Genomic DNA, 21,755 nt, shown 5'->3' with positions numbered 1-21,755 from the left:
TGGTAGATCCATTGTGTCGTTGAGTTTTCTCAGCATGCAGTCCCATCAGAGCACATTATGTTTATCTTTAAATGGCACACCGACTGTGTGAAGCGGTTGCATCTTCAATTCAGAACTCGTATGATATATACAAAGGGAGTCAATTGATTAAAAACCGACTGACTTAATGACTGACTTTCTTATATGTAGCACAAAATACGCATTTTGAAAAATGTTGCTAACATTGACTTTGGACAACAACAAAAAAAAACCTGAGACATCTCTCAAAATAATTATTTTCTTTTATGTTCCACAGAGGATAGAAAATCCAACGCTATCTCACGACCAATTCGTACGAATTCGTACGAATGATAAAAAGTTGGCTAATTCGTACTAATTCGTACGACCTGACTCGTACGAATTTGTACGATTTGTCTAAACCCACGTGATGGGTAGGTTTAGGGGCGGGGTCAGGGGTAGGTCATTCGTATGAATTCATACGAATTGGCCAATTCGTCAAATATGTACGATTTTGCACAAAACGTACTAATTCGTACGAGTCAGGTCGTATGAATTCCTACGAATAAGCCACCTCGTAGAATTTGTACGTTTTCCCGTGAGATCGGGCTCGAAAATCATACCAGTTTGGTAAATAATGACCAAAGTTGAATTTTTTGTCAACACTTCACAGTGAAATGTGTTGTTTTCCCATCGTCATTCTTTTCGTTTGATTCACATCCATTAGAATTTCGTTGTCAGGGTGATAAAAGCAAAGAAAAATGGTTTGGTACTGAAAACAATATTAAACATTGTGCCTAACAGTCCTTCTTTGTGTGTTTTTTTACTGCAGAAAATGTCACCAGTGCCTCAGGAGAAACATTTGGATCAGGCTGCTGCTTTGAAAAGCTACACTCCAACATTTCAGCATTTTACAACACGTTTCCTGGTTCTGAAAGGCTTCAGCAGACAGAAGAAGCTGCTCTTATAAGCAACACACTAAACAGGCAGTCAGGATACTGTTTTAAAGAATTTGAAAATATAAAGCAGGTCAAGAAGTTGAAGGCTAACTCAATGCACTTTGCGTGAACTTGGCTTTCAGACTGACGACCCAGATTTGTGTCATCAAGCGCTGAAAGGTTTTGCCCTAATGGAAATCACAGCAAAAACACAGTCAGAAAGGATATTTTATGCACACAATTCTTTGTTATCATGTTGTATATCGTCATGTGTGCTGGTATAGAACAGCATCTAGATGCATTTCTCTGTAAGCTTCTATTTTTACAAACACATTTGCTTAAAATTTTTATCAGATCAGTTTTGTTTTACCTCTACCTTAAAATGGAACAACTGAGAGAGAATTTGTTATTAAATTACCTTTATTTAGCTTCAGGACTGCTTATGTGATATGTGACATCTATTGAGGGTGTCATACTGCTATTTTTTATGAGGGGACTTCAGTGCCAGTTTTGGCTCAACTTTGTGCCTAAGCAAGATAAAACATGATAACACAAAGAGGAAAAAACAAACAAAAAACTTTTAATAGTTAGAAGTCAGATTTGTTGGTCAAGTTTTCGATTAGAATGCAAGAAGACTAGGGTTCAAAACCCGACCAAACATTTTCTGAAATAGATGAATCAAAATCGCATCTGATCTTGACATTCAGTGATCCTCATGCATTTTTATTCTTTCACAGCGTGTGTTGTAATTTACCCTTTTTTCTGCTTCTTTCTCTTATTATAGTTATTGCATGCATAACAGAAGTGCGATTCAGAGGTCAACTTGCTTGTGATCAGCTTCAGGCTGGAGCCGGTATTTACGACTGACCAAAGACCAACAGTGACCTCCAAATCAAAGCTGTCATCATTATTAGATAAGCAGCAAAACTTCCCAGATCAGAAGAATAAAAGAATAACTTACATAAGGACGAGAATTTATGAGTAAACTCTTAGGGCAGTTTCTCACTGCCACAAACGAACACCAAGTGAAACGAAAATCAATAGAAAATTCGGTTTTAATCATGTACGAATCATGTAACAGCCAAAAAATGAGAAGCAAGCACCATTAAATAACCTCTATTTTTAAAAATGTAACTCTCACAGCAAAGGACAGATGGGTCATAATGATCACATGTGACATATTATACGGAAAATGGGCTGACGTTCTCCATGCATGTTGAAAGTTGAGTTATGCCAGATGAAATGTACCCTGAAACATGAGGGTTTATTCCTTATCCTTTCTCTGGAAATGTTAACCTGTTAAGGGTTATTAAGTGATGATAAATAGACACATTGATTTTACATCACTTATTTAAACCAGTTTATCATATGTCATTGATTAGTTTAAGTTCCATTGGCTGCTGAAATGTTTATGCTCATGAGAGCTGATCTTTCACTCTCTCTATGAACTTCTGACCTCTTTTCCAATTAATTCTGACAGCTCACAGGAAACAAATGTAAAACAGAGAGATGGGAGATTTTGTTGAATTGACCTCAACCAATCAAAAATGTCATTTTCATGTTGTCTCCGACCAGTAACATTTCCTGTCAATTGAAAAAGAAATGGGAGTTTCAATTACTATGTAATATGCTGTGATAAAGTCTATAAAAGAAATAAAAAAATAAAAAAAAATCGAACATTCTGGAATGCTTATTTATGTAAATATTAAACTAATGCATTTCACATTCACTACAGATCTATAAACACATTTGAAACACACAAATCTCATAAACACACAGTTAGCAGTTGCCTCAGTTGTGCATTTGTGCGTCATCTCAGCAGGAAGATGCTAGTCATGGGGAAATTCATTTATTGCAAGGGATGCAAGGAAACAAATGATGACATTGCTCAGCACCAAAGCTTTTATCTCTCTGCCTGTGTATCTCATTAGCAGATCAAACTTAAAAAGAAAACAACATCAGAATGAGAGGCAAAGACTTTCCTAAACATTTCCTTGCAAAAAGAACATACGTTTTTAATTAAATGTGCTATAGTCTGCAATTTTATGCTTGAATTGTAGGCAGTTCCAGATGGCGGGCAGTTTCACCTTTTCCAATAGGGGAAAATCTACAGAATGGATTTATAGCATCTTAGCTTTAAAGGAACACTCCACCGTTTTTTCATATTAAACTATGTCATTCCCTTAACTAAGACGAGTTGATACATACCTCTCTCGTCTCAGTGCGTGCACTCAATCGCTCTGGCGCGCGGCGACACTTTGATAGCACTTAGCTTAGCCCAGTTCATTCATTAGGATCCAAACAGAGATGAAGCTAGAAGCGACCAAACACCTCCACGTTTTCCCTATTTAAATACAGTTACACGAGTAGTTACACGACTAAGTATGGTGACATAAAATAAAACGTGGCGCTTTTCTAAGTGGGTAAAAAGGATAACTATAATGTATGGCGGAATAGCACTTGGGAGCACTTCGACTCGGCGCAGTAAAAAGTCACGTTGGTTCTAATGACAGAAGTGAGAGGGAGAGGGGGAGAGGATTTTTCAGGAGTGATGAGATTACTGCGCCGAGTCGAAGTGCTCCCGAGTCCCTAGTGCTATTCCGCCATACATTATAGTTAAAAACGGTCGAGTGTTCCTTTAAGCATCAAGACATCGATAGACAGACAGATAGAATTGTACTATATTACTGTTTCTACTGTTATTGCTTTTTTAAAATAAATGCAGCCTTGGTGAGCATAAGAGACTCCTTTCAGTATACACTAATTTCTTTAATATTTTATATATAGCCCAATTTGATTTCCCATCTCTCACTGATGAATCGGAATGCTAGTGGACAGACATCTTTCTCCAGGTATTACAGACCTCCTTGAGATATAAACACCCATTCAGCTGTGATGGTAACATATCAAAGAGATGAGATGTCTTGAAAGTGACATCGGAGAGTGGCTCCATTAGAGGCCTTGAATAAAGATAAAAAGTATCCGTGAATGTTCCTTGTAAAAGCCTCTCTCACACAGACATGGAGTCACTATTCTTTAAGCAGATCCTTTACCCAAACATGAGACGAAACAACATTTCTCAGCTGGAAGCACTACTTCAGCTAATTATTTTTTACTGTTTGTCAGATTGTACAGCAAGATCAAAGTACTGAAACGACATTTTGTTTGAGAAGGGATATAAATAAACTCCCGTCTATCAAAACTATCTGTGATAAACACGGCGGGGAGAAAAAACATCTGACATCTGGAGGATGGATGGATGGATTGTGAAAATGATGATGCAATTTTCTTTGTGACAGATGGGAAGGCGTGCCATCTTCTGAATGGTAATCGCCAGCTTCAGAGATTTATGAAGAAGAGATGAGATGAGACTTGACGTCTAAACTCAAGTCATCACTGATGTTTTTGTATAGTGCCTCTGATTTATAATTGCATATTAAAGGTTATCTGACTGAGTGCCAAATGTGCTGTCAAGCTTTCTCATTTCATATCTTTTTCATCTAATTTGATTAGTGCAATTAATTATAAAAAATCCATTGTACCAAACTAAAAAAATAAAAATAATAATAATAATTCTGTTTGCTGAAGGCCAGTGAATATTTTCAAAATGGAAATAAAATGAATCATACATTGACTTTTGAATCTTGAATAGTGATTCATATATTGACTGAATATATATACACACACACACACACACACACACACACACACACACACACACACACACACACACACACATACACATACACATATATATATATATATATATATATATATATATAGTCGACGTAATACGGTAAAATTATACAGTAATTTATTATCTTAATTTTGGGAGCTTTTCTAAGCAAATACTGATATACACAATGATAATGTTAATGTTAATTTAATATTTTTATACTGAAAGCCCCAACTATTACATTTAAAAGACAGACAAACTAAATTTCCCTCGCATGCCATTCAAAAACAGCCGTAGCTACTGAAAACGCTGCATTCCAAAGGTTTTCGCCTCAAGTCTTTATTTGATTTAATTTCCTCCACAGTTAACTGATGGAAGCTTGGCTGAGCTGCAATTGCTAGTGTGATGGATGAATGTAGACAAACAATGGTGGAGGGTGAGGATGACTTTTATCTTGAGGAAAGACGCTGTGAGGCCAGTGTTGTCCTTGTGGAAACAGAAGCTTTGGGCGTTTAGCAGCAGAGTATCTGCTGCTTATGCAGTTCCCTGACCTCGTTCACACAACACTCTGAGCAGCTGCCTCTGACATTACTTTCTCATTAGTTACGGATGAACAAACTGCACGCACACGCACACACACACACACACACACACACACACACACACACACACACACACACACACACACACACACACACACACACAGAAGCACACACACACACACACACACACAAGCACGCACGCACGCACGCGCACACACACACACACACACACACACACACACACACACACACACAAGCACGCACGCGCACGCGCACACACACACACACACACACACACACACACACACACACACACACACACACACACACACACAGAAGCACGCACGCACACACACAGTCAGTGTAAATAAACTTTGCTGGCAAGTGTTTGTGGATAAATGTGGCTCTACTTTTCTGTTAATTAAGTCCTGTTAACATGGTATATTCTTAGAGATGTTTCTGTTAGGATGTGTTTTCCCACACAACAACCAGCTAACAGATCTGACTCTTACTGCATAACTCATTAATTTTACCCCCTGCAGTTTTCAGTTGCTTTATGCCACTTCAAAAAGAGAACTGATTAACTTTTTGTGTTTACAACATAAATATCTGTGTAAAAAATATTGTTGATAAAAGAAAATTGTGCTAGTCATTAAAATGTGTTGTTAATTTGTATTTAAATCCATAATGCTGTTGTTTTTCTGTGAAACACACACTCACACACTTCACTTTTTCCCATACAATGACAGTTCATCCTAATCATGTCAAAAATGATTAGTGTAAAGTAGTGTAGCCTATATCGCAACCCCTCGGAAAACCAGACTTCAATTTCAAAGTGAAATGTGCAGTGATTGGTGTGCGACAGTTGAAGTTGAATCTGGTAACATTTTACGTTACATTGGTTGTTGCACATACTGTGGCAGTTCAGGAATAAAATGTCCGGTGAGTGGCGCTAAAAGGTTAATATGCTGTCGCGTTTAATGTACCATTTACACTAAACCCTACCCAAAACATAAGGTCATAACATAGTACTTTGCAAGGAACTGTGTGAAAATAAGTTCAATAATTCAATAATCTGCTCCATAAATCATAATTTGTGTGAAAATGAATAAAAATTGTTGGTGTTTTACTGCCACTACTGTTCATTTCAACTGGAAACTGCAGTGAAATGTATGTATAGGCAAGTTTTTGGAGTTTTAAATAAATTATACAACTATAAAATGAGCCCATGTTGTAATGTCTAGTGAGCAATAATCTTCTGAAGCCATACAATGGATTTGTTTCATTTAATATATATATATATATATTATATATATATTAAAAGACAATCATTGATATTCTTGTGTCCAATCACAGATGCCTTATCAATGCATCACACCATGTTTGACAATATTGGCAACAAAACGGCATTAGTTCTTGTGTCCAATCACAGATGCCTTATCAATGCATCACACCATGTTTGACAATATTGGCAACAAAACGGCATTAGTTCATGCATGTGTCAAAAGAGAATGTTTCAAATATTCTCAGAATATGTGAAATGGAGAATGAACTGACTATCGTGTTGTATGTCAAAGAGCTGTGTAAAGACTCACCGTTTGTAATCCAAGCGGGGGAAAAAAATAACACCACAAAGGTCTGAAACAACATTGTAAATGAGTAAATGATGACATAATTGTCCTTTTTGTGTGAACTATTTATTATCAGACCAACTCCCTGAAGCTCAGTGACGTTTTTTGCAAGTGACTCTTATCTTCCAATGACCTTCCAGTAGACGTGCACATGGATGTCCACTGTGGCTCTACTGGAGTGTGACTGACCCTGTTTCCCATCCCCCTGTGCTCCAAACAAGCCTCTAAATCCCTGTGAGCCACGCAGGAAAAGGCCACACATGCAATACCAATCCAGCCTACATCATCTGGACATGAACCTCTATTTGATAGCGTATTTGTGTGCAACACATTTGGAATGAGCAGCTGTGTGAAACACCTAAATTATTCATCATTAAACATCAAGCACTGGAAAATCCATTCCTGATCTAAGCGGAAACCGTGTTATAATAGATATAAAGGAAGCAGTTTCTTCTGGATCGATGAGCACAAACAAGAAAAGATGATGAGGTTCGGGATGTAAGATTAGGAAAAAAGAAACAACTAATAGATGCTGGATTTTGCTCTTCATTCAGAAACAATTTATGGTTTCAAAGCTAGCCTGCTATTGCTAGCCTCTCCAATATTTTAAATGTTGTTATGTGACTGGATGGTCAAGAAAAAATATCAAGCAAACTAATTAATAAGATAATTAGTATTAATGCCCTATTTCTTTGTTATTCTTAGTAAATCCACATAATAAAGTTGTACTTCCTATTGATAAAAAGAAGCTAGCTTAATGGTTTGTGTACAAAAATCATTTTGATGATGTTCATAAATAACGTGGCTTACTGGGATAGGTGTATGAGTATTCTTTATATAAATAAACAGCCAGTGTTTTAAACTCCAAGGGTTCCATATGTGAGGACATGGATCATGGGCCAGGAACACAAGCCTTCTCCAATTACCACCCAAGCAGTTAATCAGAGCACTATTTTTTGCCATGACAGCTCACAGATTTCACCTTGACAAAGTGGAGACTAATTACACTTTTCCCCCCCTAGAGTGTCTTAATAACATGTGTCAAAGCCTTCTCACTGTTAGTACTAATATTGGTTGTCAAAAGTAAAGTTTAACTGACTGAGCAAAAGAGGATGAGAAAATTGTGATTGATTTATAAACCAGACATGAGCGTATAATTATTTTAAGCAGCTAATAATTAGAGTGAGTGCCTTAAAATCTCTTCTCATTCTAATTGGCTGGCACTTATTAGAACAAAATCCACTTCTTAAGCTGTCCATTATGCCACACACACACACACACACACACACACACACACACACACACACACACACACACACACACACACACACACACACACACACACACACACACACACACACACACACACACACACACACACACACACACACACACACACACACACACACACACACACACACACACACACACACACACACACACACACACACACGCACAGAAATGAAGCAGATTTTAATCTTGGTATTTTAAAGGAATGTTCATGTCTTGTATGAACAAAACATTTTCACAGGCTAATCAGATTTGAGGAAGAATTGTAATAATTAGGTTAATAATGCATTAACTCCTTTCATACCAGTACAACCCCTAAGGACTAAAATGGTCTCCTTAACAATTTGTTTGCAATACCTCAAAGATGGAGGTCAGCAAATCTCTAATTGCTCAATCCACACTCAGATCACACACAGGGCACGAGTGCTCATGTTGCCAACCATCACCATTGCAGCTGAGGGTGGGGGTAAGGGGGGGCACTCGTGGTGGTGACAAGCTGGCAGTGCTGGTGACAAGTGGCCATAAGTTCTCCCCAGTGGAAACCTGGGAGTGTGCCTGCTGTAACGTTCATGAAACAAACTATTACCATTATGATTGAAATAGAATTTCTACCTCTATGGCTGTAGATATGAACTGCAATATGACCTAACCTGCAGTTTAATAACGTTAATATTCAATATCCAAAGAAATAATACATTTCTGAATTTATTTAAATTGAATAAATCTATATATATACACGTCATGAAGCAGCGCCAATCAAGATTGGACTAGTGTCAGACGCTTACATGCTGAGGGCGTTCCCCAAAGTGTCGTCATACGAGGCATACGACGCAGACTCAGGGAACAAGGGTTACAGTCGTAACCCGAGACGTTCTTCGAAGACAACAGTGTCATTATTCAGCTTAATTTCATTGTTGATTCAGTTCAGTTCAATAACTGTGTAAAGTTCATCAATTATGAAACGAGTTCAATTCAGAAATAAGCAGCCCTACAGAAGACAAAAGTGTCGTTATTCAGTTCGAGTCAGTTCACTGTTGATTCATTTCAATTCAGTTTGGTTTCGCCTAAGTGCAAAAATCACTCCTTAAAACATTGTAATCCCCACTCATTCAATCTCCATGCTTTTTTAAGCATCTCTTCCTTTCACACGCCTCTTACTTCTGAGTCTCAGTAAAGGTCTCGCAATCTTCCGGCGCCTGCTCACGACTGCATGTGTTTTGGTTATTAGTATTCCCACTGCCTGCACTAATAGGAGTGCATTATCACAGCTGTCTATTCAAGTCCTCCCCCTCATCACTCGCTTCCTATTGATCCACTGCCCCAGGCCTTTTCCGGTTAAGATGTGTCCTTTCAAGAATATTCGCCCGCTCAGAGCGTTTGCTATCAGTCGGGCTCCACAATCAGATCCTCTGCGGCTAATACTGAGGCGGGTCACAGGCAAAAGCACAGAGTGATGCAATTTTAAGCCATAAACAAAAACTATAAACTTTCAGGGAGCCAAAGCATTTCAGGCCGCTCTGCAGGGGGTCAGTGCTAACAAGCCATGGCCGCTTTGCGCAGGGCCTGCGGCACTAGAGGAACGAGCACCCTAGAGCGTCCTTGAGCACAAATGGTGTGCAGATGTACTGGTAACATCCCGTGCTGGGGCCCAGTAAGAGCGACCTGTCTGTCCACTCGCACAGAATAGTGGGGGTGCTGGCGAAGTGCCATCGCCTCATACAGCGGCCATGTGCTCTGAGGTCTGCTGACTCTATCCCCCTGCTGACCCTCATTGCGTAAGCTTGTACGGAAATAGAAGAGCAGAGGTCCTCCTTATCTAGTGCTGCTTAAAGTAAGAATAAGTTTTCTTCTGAATGTTTCAGGAGTGAGAAAAATCACTCGCATTTAAGAGGTTAACGGGAGGCTATCACATCGCTAAAGCACTATTCAAATGGGAGTACAGTACTGTTCAAAAGTTTGGGGTCGGTAACATTTTATAATGTTTTTGTAAAAAGTCTCTCATGCTCTCCAGGGCTCCATTTGTTTGCTCAAAAATACAGTAAACACTGTAATATTGTGAAATATTATTACCACTTAAAATAACTTTTCTATTTGAACATATTATAAAAAGCTGGATGGAAAAGCTGTATTTTCAGCATCATTGCTCCAGTCTTCAGTGTCACATTTTTCAGGATTCTTTGGTGAATAGAAAGTTTAAGAGAACATTTATTTAAGAGCGTTTATTTGTAATAGAAATCTTTTGTAACTTTCTAAATGCCTTTACTTTCACTTTTGATGCTTATCTATACATATAGATTGATGCGTATATATATGCGTAGGCATATATGTGTGTATGTTTATATGTATGTAATGTTCAGATGGGAAGCCAACAGTATTACCAACTATTATTAAACCCAGAAAGTTGGCAAAAATGTCCATATTGAAGGAGCAGCAGGCAGGAAAACAATTTTAGCTCATAGTATTCGACAAAGGTCAAAACAAATGAGGAAAAGCTTTGTGAAATAAATAATATACCACAATCACAGACCTTCCTATCCAGACAGGATTACAGTTCTCAGAGGACCATAATTATTCCATTATTTTAACTGAGGATGGGAACGCACCATCATGTTAGATTCTGACAGGATTAATAACACAAAATGGATTTGTGAAACACAAATTTACATGACCCTTAGGGAAAACTAGACCTGTCCAAATAGGCTTTATCTTTATGAACATTTACACCAGAAAACTGTTAAAAAGTTTATACTACTAATGGGGCAGTTTTAACAATGTGCTATGTCGTCATTTTTATCAATACATTTGTGTTTGCCAGAGGACATCTAATGGACAGTTCTTCAGCAAATTTTAACAGGACTCATGCTATTCTAGTTAGAGAAAGTAACAAGCACAATTGCTTTGTTTTGTTTTTGTTTTAAATGAAAGCTTTGATTGTTTGAAATAATGAAGCATTATTCAATTTAGTTAGACACACATAATCAAAGCCACTATGCAGTTTTCAAAGAAAAACTATATGTACTACTTTCCCAAGAAAAGTATTATATATATATATATATATATAAACACTTCCCCTGTGGGGTAAAGATTATGAAAGCCGCCTCTATTTTCAACTTGCATTTATTTGGTTTATTTTGAGGCATTATATGCAGAGAAATGCTATGGTGTGTTTACTGTCAAAGTGCTTCACTGAATTCCCTCCTGTCTCTGCCCTCAGGGCACATGTAAGAAGGTTTTTGTGTCACACAGGACAGGAAGGTCCTCCAAGTCTAGCCTTTTGTCAAGAAACAGGATGAAAACAGCTAGCTGCCAACTGCAGCTTGTCATTATGCCACAGCAGCTTTGCTCTCCTTTCATACTTTGATGCCCGCTGTTTTTTACCCAGCACCACTCATCCTGCGAATGACGGAGGAGCCGGGGTAAACTCCGCTGACAGGTGAGCACTGGTGTGGTATACACAGGCCATTCCTAATATAACCTTTGAGGTTACAGTGTTTTGTCATCTTAGTGAGAGTGTAGTCAATTCCCTCTTGCTACTGTCAGTATCGGCATGTTAACATTTAGATAGGATGCCATTATCTAATATGCAGATTATAAGTCTTATTTTCTGCCCTTATGCAGTAAGGCACCAAACATTGCAACTGTATTTACCTAATACAGTAAGTCCTAAATATATAGTTCTTAACTAAATAAAGTTGCTAGTTCATTTAATGAGGGTAAGGTCCATTAGCTCAGTGAGTACTTCATTTTGATTGCCTGACTGGATCTTGTCTAAACACTACAGCTGAATGGTTTGTTTTTATTTTGATAATTTGACAAATATTGCAATCACAGTATGATATACAACATCCCATATTGATGCTGCTGTTTAAATATTAATGCTACCAAAATAAAATAATGCAGTTTCACACAGTTGATCTTTCAGGGTCTTCACATTTGGGACCTCTTTAAATAAACCAAACACAGAGCACTTGAGCCAACATTTATAATTAATGTATATAAATAACATTTTATTAAATTAATATTTATGATTCATTGAGGGTGTCCTAAAAACACTGCCAAATCCTGGAACCCTTACTGTGCAAAAACATTAATAAGCCAATTTAATACTCCTGTCCTTCTGTCCTTGTGGGCAGACACAGCATGGCTGGAAGGTCTGAGCACAAGAATGCTTGGAGTTTAACCTGAACATCTGTTCACCGTGTATTTCATTACACAGTTTCCCCTGCTAGAGGACCCAATTCAGCCAAACTGCAACTTCACAACCTCTGTACACTTGCACCCAGCCTCAATCCATCCATGGCACACTGACTTTGGAACATTAGCAAGACAGGCAGAGGGTAATCAGTAGGGCACATTGTTTTGAAAAGCAGCATCCAGTAAAACTGCGTATAAGCTGACTCCTAGCGTGATTTTGATTAGAAATCCAGGGAAAGATGCCAGAATATCTTCCCCGGATTAATCAAGGCAGATTAAGTCTGAGATAATCTAGTCTAAATAATCCTAAACAGCATGGATATTTCATCTGTCCATTTGGCCCAATCTGTGGCACTAACACCAAAGAGTGTGTGGGAATGCTGAAATATGTGATGACCCTCCTCCTCACATCCAGTTTGCCACGACATTGATCCAGGCTAATTAAGCCTTGGACACGATCCCACAGAAAACAAGTCTCTCAGTTTGATTGAGTATAATATAATGAGAGCCAGCTCAATGATGCTTCCGGAATGGAATAACCCAAGATGAAGAGGAGTGTGGATGCCCTTGATATCCTGGTAAGGGATCTTCATTTCTACACCATCAGTCTGAAATCTCATTGCCGGGGAGCACTCCGCTGACCCATGGCATATCGATTTCTCAGGTGCCTTGACAAGTGAGAGATAACCTATACAAGGTTGTCCTTGGACCTCAGAAACTCAGAGTCCAAGAAGGGCTTGCCGCCTGTGATCTCACAGAGGAATATATAATTCTCTGTTCCCTGTCATTCAGTTGGCCACCTGATGTATAGTTTCGGTCAGCAGCTGGAAAATCAATTGATGTACTGAAGAGATGTGACAAGAAGACAGCCTATATTTGTGTTTGGGGCTGGGCCCATGTCCCTCTTAGTTAAACTGATTTAAAGTTGATCCAAGCAAAGGACACTGGACACATTAGCAGAGCTGTCCAGAAAAGGGATCATTCGTGGGGATATTGGGATATTTGGGATTATTTGCATCTACAGAACCTACGATTTATATCTGAAGCTGCCATTGAAGGAGAATGCTGTGATTTATATGATTATCCAATGGCAGATGGGGAAGCCTCTTTGAAACCTTATTTCTGCAATTCCATTTACATGTTCACCTTTAAATGAAACATAACCAAGGACTCCATTAAGACTCCTGAGTAATAAAGGATCTGTGCAATGAAATTCCCCCCTAAGGTAAGAAACTAAATCCTTTACTGTCCTGATATCCCTTTGTCCACTCACTTTCCAACGTAGTAGCAGCAGCAGCAGCAGCAGCTCATACATGATTATCTCTCATGCAAGTCCACCGGTGTGGCTAATACAGATGTTCAATTCCACTCACTCAGCTCTTGAAAACCCCTCACAGCCGAGGCACTTACCCACCTGAGTCTCATAAAGAGGATGAAGGCGACCAGCAGGGCTCCCAGAGAGATGCAGTGTCCCAGGTAGTTTATGATGACTGCAATGTGGTAATGCAGCTTGCTCTTCTTCTAAAAGATCACAAAGGGACAGACACACACAGAACACATTAGGAAGATTAGAGACTGATGTCCTGTAGATATCTGACATCTAAATCCCAACATGGAATAACTCCTAAAAGCTTTTTGGGGCATTACAGGGACAGAAAAAATAAAAAAATAAAAAACTTGGCGGCATAAAAAACAAACATATGAGGACTCAGGAACTCTGCCAGTGTCAAGACCACTGACAAATAATATTTTAAAATTCAGTTGGAAGGTATTGAAAATGATCCTTAGTCAATAACCAAAGCAGCATCCATTTTCTTGTTTGAACTATTAAAATAAAACTGGTTGTCATATTAAAAAAAGTTTGCATTTGTATTTGTTATATTAAGATATTGCACTCCCAGTAGTCCTTTATCATACTGATTGGATTGAATGCCTTTACAATCCTTTAATCTTAAAATTTTCTAGATTTTTATGCTTATCTGGTGCTGCCACATTAGACTTGAATCCCTCAGTGGCATTATTGATAAAATACGCATTAAATAACTTAACATCACACAGACTGACCCTTAACCTAATCCATAATCAATGGCCTTGCACATCACATTCCACCGCTCTGCTTGACACTAATGATAACAGCATCTAACCAGCAACTGTTTCCAACTCTTATGAATAGTTTGCTCTGTGATGAGTGAGGCAGATGTTCATGGTTTCCACTATCATGATGATTGCCAACCTGACATAATTCCTTTAATTAAGCGATTAGCTTTGGCTCAGTCAAATGGATTGCTTGCTTATAGCACAACAGCTGAAGCTGAAGTTTATGCCTATGCCTAAGTTTATCCTAACATGTTATGTTTTTGGACAAAATCATATCAAAAGCCTGGCCAAATGATTCCAGGAAGCATATGTTGATCACGTAACACTCAGGTTAGTGTGTGTGAGCATATAGGCATCACGTGCTTTTCCATCATGGGCCCAGCACCTTTCCTTTCTCTTGCCCCTGACTGTGTCCTCCTGGTGCAAAAATCTGTCGCTGAATTCCTGTGGTCGTCACAGGACAGGCCTGTGATGCAAACCCCCACCGGTCACTGCAGACCCGGCGGACCACTGAGACCAGAGGACCAGACTGTCCAAGCAGGTGGAGGAAAGGCAATTCTGGAATCAAGTGCCTACGAAATCTATAAGGCTCATGAACTAGCCAGCTAGCACAATTTAACCCAGAAGACATTGCTCAGACGGCAAATCAATCAGAAACAGCAAGAGCGGATGTGCTTATTGCTTTAGGGATGAGGTAATACTTTAGAGAATTTGGAGAACAATGAATACATATTTTTGCTCAACATAACATAGCAGTCCCCCAAAGAGGCATTAAAAATATTACTTTTTTATACATTACTTTTAATGCATAAATACGTCACCCAGATGTCTGCCAAAGCATGCATCATCTAAAAAGCACTATGATCAATTTTAAAAGGCTTGTGTGTGTAAAAACATCTGATAACAATTTAAAGGGATAGTTTACATCCCAAAAAAATCTCAATCTCAATTTACTTATCCTCATGTTCCAACACCTTCATACAAAAGCACAAACAAAGATACTTTGAAGAGTGTTTGCCACTGTTTTGGCCATACAATGTAAGTCAATGGGGTCAACAACAGTGGACACCCACCCCACCCACCACAAAAAAAATAAAAATTATAATTGTATTCTTGTCTGTTCTAAATAAAAGAAGACAGGTTTGGAATGCCATAAGGCTGAGTAAATGATGACAACATTTTCATTTTGGGGCGGACTAACCATTTAAAAATAACGGATTCACATTTGCACAAATACCATTTAAAATTTGGGGTTTGGTATCATTTTTTATATATTTCTGCTATATTTTCAACAATTTTAAGCTCACCAAAGCTGCATTTATTTGATTAAATATGCAGTAAAACTATTTCAATATATGCCATACTTCAGTCTTCAGTGTCACATGATCCCTCAATCATTCCAATATGTTAATTGAGGTAAAAAAAAAAATCTAATGATCAATATTAAAAACAGTTGCAATGTTTTGTTTGTTGTATTTTTTTGAGCCTGTGATGCCTTTTTTTCCAGATACTTTGATAAATTGAAAGCTCAAAAGAACAGCATTTATTTGAAATATAATTTTTTTGTAATATTATAAATGTCTTTACTGTCACTTATGATCAATTTAAAGGGGAATTTGGCAACTATTTCAACTTAATAAATCCGTTTAGAAATCATTTGGATGGTTAACCTGTTCTGGTGAGAATAGTGACTTTCCCCGGCAGAAAACCAACCTTGCAACATGGGGACTAATGTCCCGGTAAGTTGGAAATAGGAAGTGTCGTGAGAAGCGAGCGAGAAACACGAACTGCTTTACGGCAATTCAACATAAACACACACGCCATATGATACTGTGTATGATGTATTACCCACCTCGGTAGACATAGCTCCACACGATAAAGTTGGCCGGCTCCCATAATAACAAATGCACATGAGCAGCGGTAGAAGGGGGAGGAGGGTGCCGCAAGTGAGATGTTTTTTTACTACAGTGTTGTAAAATATACAGCCCACAGCTGTAGGGGGAGCTCGGTTGAGAAAACACGCAACAAGAAAAGTGAAAGTCAGCGAAGAAATGGCTAGAGTTGCCATGGTCCCCTTTAATGCATTTACGCTGACTAAAAGTATTATTTTTTAAAATTGTGAAAATATTATTTAAAAAATAATATATAAATATATAAATTTAGTGCTGCATATATATATATATATATATATATATATATATATATATATATATATATATATATATATATATATATATATATATATATATATATATATATAATACCTGTACATTCTGAAATGAGCCAATGACATTACATCCCATTCAGGCTGTTCAAACGAAAACATTACGATTCTGTTGGGTGCTGTTCTGAAATTACACGCTCTACCTTTAAACTTTCCCTTTCAACTGTCAGACTAAAGGACTTTAAGAACCCTCCACGTTTTCAATGATTTGGGCATTAGTAGGGGTTCACACTCTCCCCGTCTGATGCCACTTCTTTTAACTAAATCCTGAGAGAAGGGCTTTTCAAAGCAGCCTCTCCTGATCCCTGCATTGTATCAAGCTTGCCCTATTTTAAGAGGAGGCTCGGCGCACCAACACACCCGTGGCATGCTCACCAGTACAGCGCAAGATTTTCCCCCTCGGGATGCTGCTGTCTCCAGGCTAGACTACGAGTCGTCTATAGCCAGATGGATTCACAGGCCATGAGCCTATGGGAGCGCCTGCACTCACATTCAGAATTTTACTGTCATTTTGTGTTTTTATAATACAAAGTCTCTTGCAGGCTTTTGGAAAAATTTATACTTCACTAAATACGTGAAATGCTTCCTAAAAGTGGGGCGTTCTCTGTGGATGCAAGCTGGGAAGGGGCAGACTACATTCTTGCATTAGCACCCTATCTCTTACAGACCCCGCAGGGAGCTTGTAGGCAATGGAAGACACATTGTCGATGCCCTCTTGTTGCACTTTCCTCTGTAGAGTGCTTTCTTGTGTTGGGGGGAGCATGGGGGTTTAGCAATCTTAGCACCAATGCAGCCTGAAAAATACTTTAGGCAGTTAAAAAGAAGAAACAGTCTTTTAGAGATGTCTTGGCTCTTTAACTTCTGTCTATAAATGACTACAAAGCAGACGGAAACTTCATCAGTAATATTTAAAATAGTGTCAAATTTCTGAAAATAAATTCGCTTTTGAAAACATTTCCAGTACAAAATCCACAGGAAATTCAACTATTAGCTGGACATGTCAACATTTCCTCTGGGAAAAAGCGCATACGGTGAGACTAACAAGAATTTTAGGACACTTAAACATGCCTGAATGGCATTACTGTCACGTTCAGTTCAGTTTTGTTCATGGACTTTCAGTATGTTTTCTTTTGTCACATGTTACTTTGTTTTTTACCGTATCAATTCGAGCCTGAGTCCTCATCTCTTGGACGTGCATGCACAGTGGATTTGCTTTCGCACCGCAGAAAACAGCGTCTTCTCAAGATGTCGAACCAAACTTTTAAGGCCTCACCAACAACTACATTATTTGAGGGAGGGTCAAAGTAGACATTGTTTGCTGGCAGCCAATGGAGACCATTGGCTGGCATAATGCATATTTGATACAAACCTACGTAGGTTTGTGGAAAAAGTAAGACTGGACTTGTTTCAGGCAGTTCAGAATCTGTTCTTTCTTTTGTGAGACAATATCTCCTTTTATCATGCATTTTGATCTTTGAAACTTTGCAGATCTTTTACATTCACAAACAGCTAAAACACACACGAAAGGCAACATCCCAAAAAAAAAAAAAGCATAATAGGGCCACTTTAAAATTATTAATGTACTTCACACTAAGAGTCATTGTTTTAAGAACTGTACACTGAAATGGTTTTGTAATGCAAAATGATTCTTATATCTGCGGAAACCCCCTTTTGGAACCTTTATTTTTAAGAGTGTAACTTCTCAAACCAGCAGGTATAACTTACACAGTCCACAGGAAACAAATCAGCTATTGTTCCACTCCACTGATCTTCTGCATGTTTCTGTCTCATAACCCGGTGGTTTGAGGGCAATTGCTCATTGAGGTTTAGCACCATCAAATATAATATCGTCCCCTATGATGTCCTTCCTGCTACAGGGAGCATTTCATTAAAAAACACACAACATTTGTTCTGTTTTTTGTTTGTTTTTTTATCAATAAAGAGGGCGGGAGAGGTGGGGGAATGGAAATTGGATTTTATTATGGGAAATATGATTTCTTTAGTAATAATGGCAATCTGTGATCAAATCAAATAAAAAAGCTAAACTTTAGATGAAAGACCTCAAAATCTTGTGGCTCATTGAACATCTGAAGGTAATGATTAAATTGTGCAATTGGATTAAGAGCATCTTTAGACATGAGCCTGAACCGGTCACTAGCCTTCATTAACTTGTTGCACTCTGCCTGTGGTGATTCCTTTAGTGTTTCAAATTGAGATCATATTATTTCTGAGACACTGGATTGCTATGTGCTGCTTCTGTGATTCAGTTTGTATATTTTTCCCTCATAGGTAAATTACTTTTTACTGCTTAAATCAATCCCCAGACCATCTCTGGCTATTCCAAACTTAGTTTTCAAAAAATATGTCTTGAATCTGTTAGAGGGGAAGACACAACATTCTTTACCCTAAATGACTCGGAGAGGATGACATAGCAGCCAAACAAGCTGAAAAATATGTATATACAGTACCTTGCACTCCATACAAAATCCATTGTATTTGTTTGCTATACTTTGCATTCTATATTCTTTATAGCATATAATTGTAATAATCATTGTAATTTATAATTAATATTAGAATAGAGGTATTATCTGTCGCTTTTATATTATCTACTGTTCCTCTTCGGTTTTGTTTTCCCCCTAATATTACTTTGGTGGTGTAATTTTATTCTGTATTTACATATGAAGACCTCCGATACAAAAGCCTCTAAAAGCCACCTATGTCGAAAATTAGATAATAATATTGAGTGAATGCTCTCCGCACATAGTATACATTCATCAAATACTTTCACGTCAAACTCACTAAATCCCAGCCTCAGCCCATGTCGGTTAGTTAGAAACCTATACATAGGAGCCTGATAAAAATGTTATTATTAAAGAAAAACGTTTGCATCTGAAAAATGCTTTGGCAGTACTATATTCCAAATGTCATGGCAATAAAGCAACTTGAACTAAAAGATCTTGGCTATCTTCAGTTTTTGATACTTGAAAAACAGATGAGCAATAAACTATTCTAGTAATAAATTCCTTTAAATTTTGAATAATGGTGACCGTCAAAAGTGGCAGAAGGACTGGTTCCCTGAATATTAAATCAAAATGTACCATGTCATAACAGACTGACAATTACTGGATGTTTCTTCAACTATGGGCACTTTAGTCCGGTGGATAAAAATAAATACGCCATTAACATTTCAAACCCACTCGTTTATATAATTTGTCTACTAACAGTGACAATCAGCTTACATATTCTGTAATTTTTTTCCCACCTGAACAATCATGAACAAAGGCTATTTCTACCATCCATTTTGTGGTGGAAATAATTTTTTTTAAACATTTTTGGAATAAAATGTCCGGCTCCTTTGTTTGACAACGTCTAACTTTATACACAGCATGTTATTATCTTAAATGCACGTAAATAAATAATAGTTTCATGCTTTTTGCATAAACTGTGCACACAGCCTCACACGCAGAGAGAAAGAGAGGGAGGTGCGTTTCAGACAGCGCTCAAACACCAAACTGATTCCTCTTTCGCATTTACTTGCACTTGAATGGACACATACACACAAAATTATGTCAAAATACCCGTCTTGACAACTATTCTCTCGGTTATGTCATAAGTGAACAGTTGAGAAAGAAACCGGATGTGTGTCAGTATATTCGGGCCGTGCATTCAGTCTTAAAGTGACAGCAGCCTACTGTTGTCTCTGTCATTAATGTTAATAAAATAAAATAAAACTTCATCATCATCATCATCTACCATGTTCGAGATAAAAAAAAAAAAATTGTGGGGTGGGGGGGGTTTGGTGTGTTGAAAATTTGGGTAAAGAAATATGTAATTCATTTTCATACAATAAATATTGAAAATCTGTATTTAAAATGTGGAATTTTATAATGGATCTACTGTCAAAAGTAAACATTATGGACATAATTATAAAAATATTTATGCAAACCAGTCCATTCTGCTTGAATTCCATGACAGCTGCCACACTGCAGCATTTCTCAGTCTTTTCTTTTCAGCCTTGAGTGGAGCGATTGTAGATTTTCAACCTGCCTGGCCGTGTACATCCCCCAGGACGAAACGCACGCAAGTGCAGCCTCCCCTGCTGGCTCCATTTCCACATTTGCCTAAACTGTGAGCACCAAGGAGTCACCACATGTTCGCATAATGCGAGCGAACTTATTAATTATTAAATCAACAATCCCGCAGGAAACAGATGGCACAGATAGCGGGCAGCTAACGTACGTCTGCCTGGTATTTTGTGTGTGATACAGTAGGTAAGTGGGTGGTTTTAGACTACCTAGGATCTGTCACATGTCCCAGCTGCACCTTGTGCCAGTTGGCTTGCATGCAGAATTGTGTGCATGATGCATCACATAAATATCACTAGAGAGGATAATTGCAATAGCTTTTTATTTGTTTTAATTGTTTTCAAATCCAAACAAAATAGTTTTTTTTTTTTTTTTTTTAAAGGCATCATCACCTGCTAAAAAGCCATCATTACCTCGGGTTTAACTTGTTTTTATTTTATCAAGAAACACTGCTGTGTTTATTTTAATGCACTCTCAATTTGCATCAAGAGACATGAATGAATACCTCCCGCTGTGGTTTGCTTCTACAGCACACAGCTCACGGATCAACACTAAACTATAATGGATGGCGGTGCTAAAAACATACTTTAACACAAACAAGCCCCATTTATTAAATGTCAAGTCAGATTCTTTCAGAATGTTTCTGAAAATAGGTTTCAGCTGTTTTTACTGGGCTGTCAATTGATTAAAAGATTACATTATATAATATGCTGAATACATTAATTGCAAATAATCACATATCAATATTTGCCGATAAAAGCCTGTAAATGATGCATTATTGTGGCAAAAAGTTAACTCGCTGAATAGAAATTTCAAAAAGTAGCTTCAGAAGTTTTTAATAATTGTTTGTACTAAATTAATGGCGTAAACTGACACTCCTGGTATACATTTTCACTGGATTTCACAAAGTAATTTAACGTCCACTTTGCACCCACAATGCATAGTAATATACTTGGCCTTATGGTGCAGCTAATGCTGAACAACTGGCTTAATATATTTTCTCATGGTAAAGTGAGTTTTGTTAATTGACAAGGAGATGTGTTCTGTGAAAGTCGCTTTTGCAAATCATATGCTGATTTTG

At 37.9% G+C, this 21,755-nt stretch overlaps 1 protein-coding gene across 1 annotated transcript in view; it reads right to left on the bottom strand.

Annotated features, from left to right (window-relative positions):
- crhr1 (corticotropin releasing hormone receptor 1) overlaps window positions 1-21,755 on the bottom strand; it is a 159,063-nt gene that overhangs the window by 30,402 nt on the left and 106,906 nt on the right. The window contains exon 6 of the mRNA XM_084420431.1: window positions 13,683-13,789. Within this exon, the coding sequence (XP_084276557.1) occupies window positions 13,683-13,789 (107 nt within the window). The remainder of the gene's footprint in view (window positions 1-13,682; window positions 13,790-21,755) is intronic.

The sequence above is a fragment of the Rutilus rutilus genome (genome assembly GCF_951802725.1).
Source record: "Rutilus rutilus genome assembly, chromosome: 1".
NCBI classification, from domain to species: Eukaryota; Metazoa; Chordata; class Actinopteri; order Cypriniformes; family Leuciscidae; genus Rutilus; species Rutilus rutilus.
This window is presented reverse-complemented; position numbering and strand designations above follow the sequence as displayed.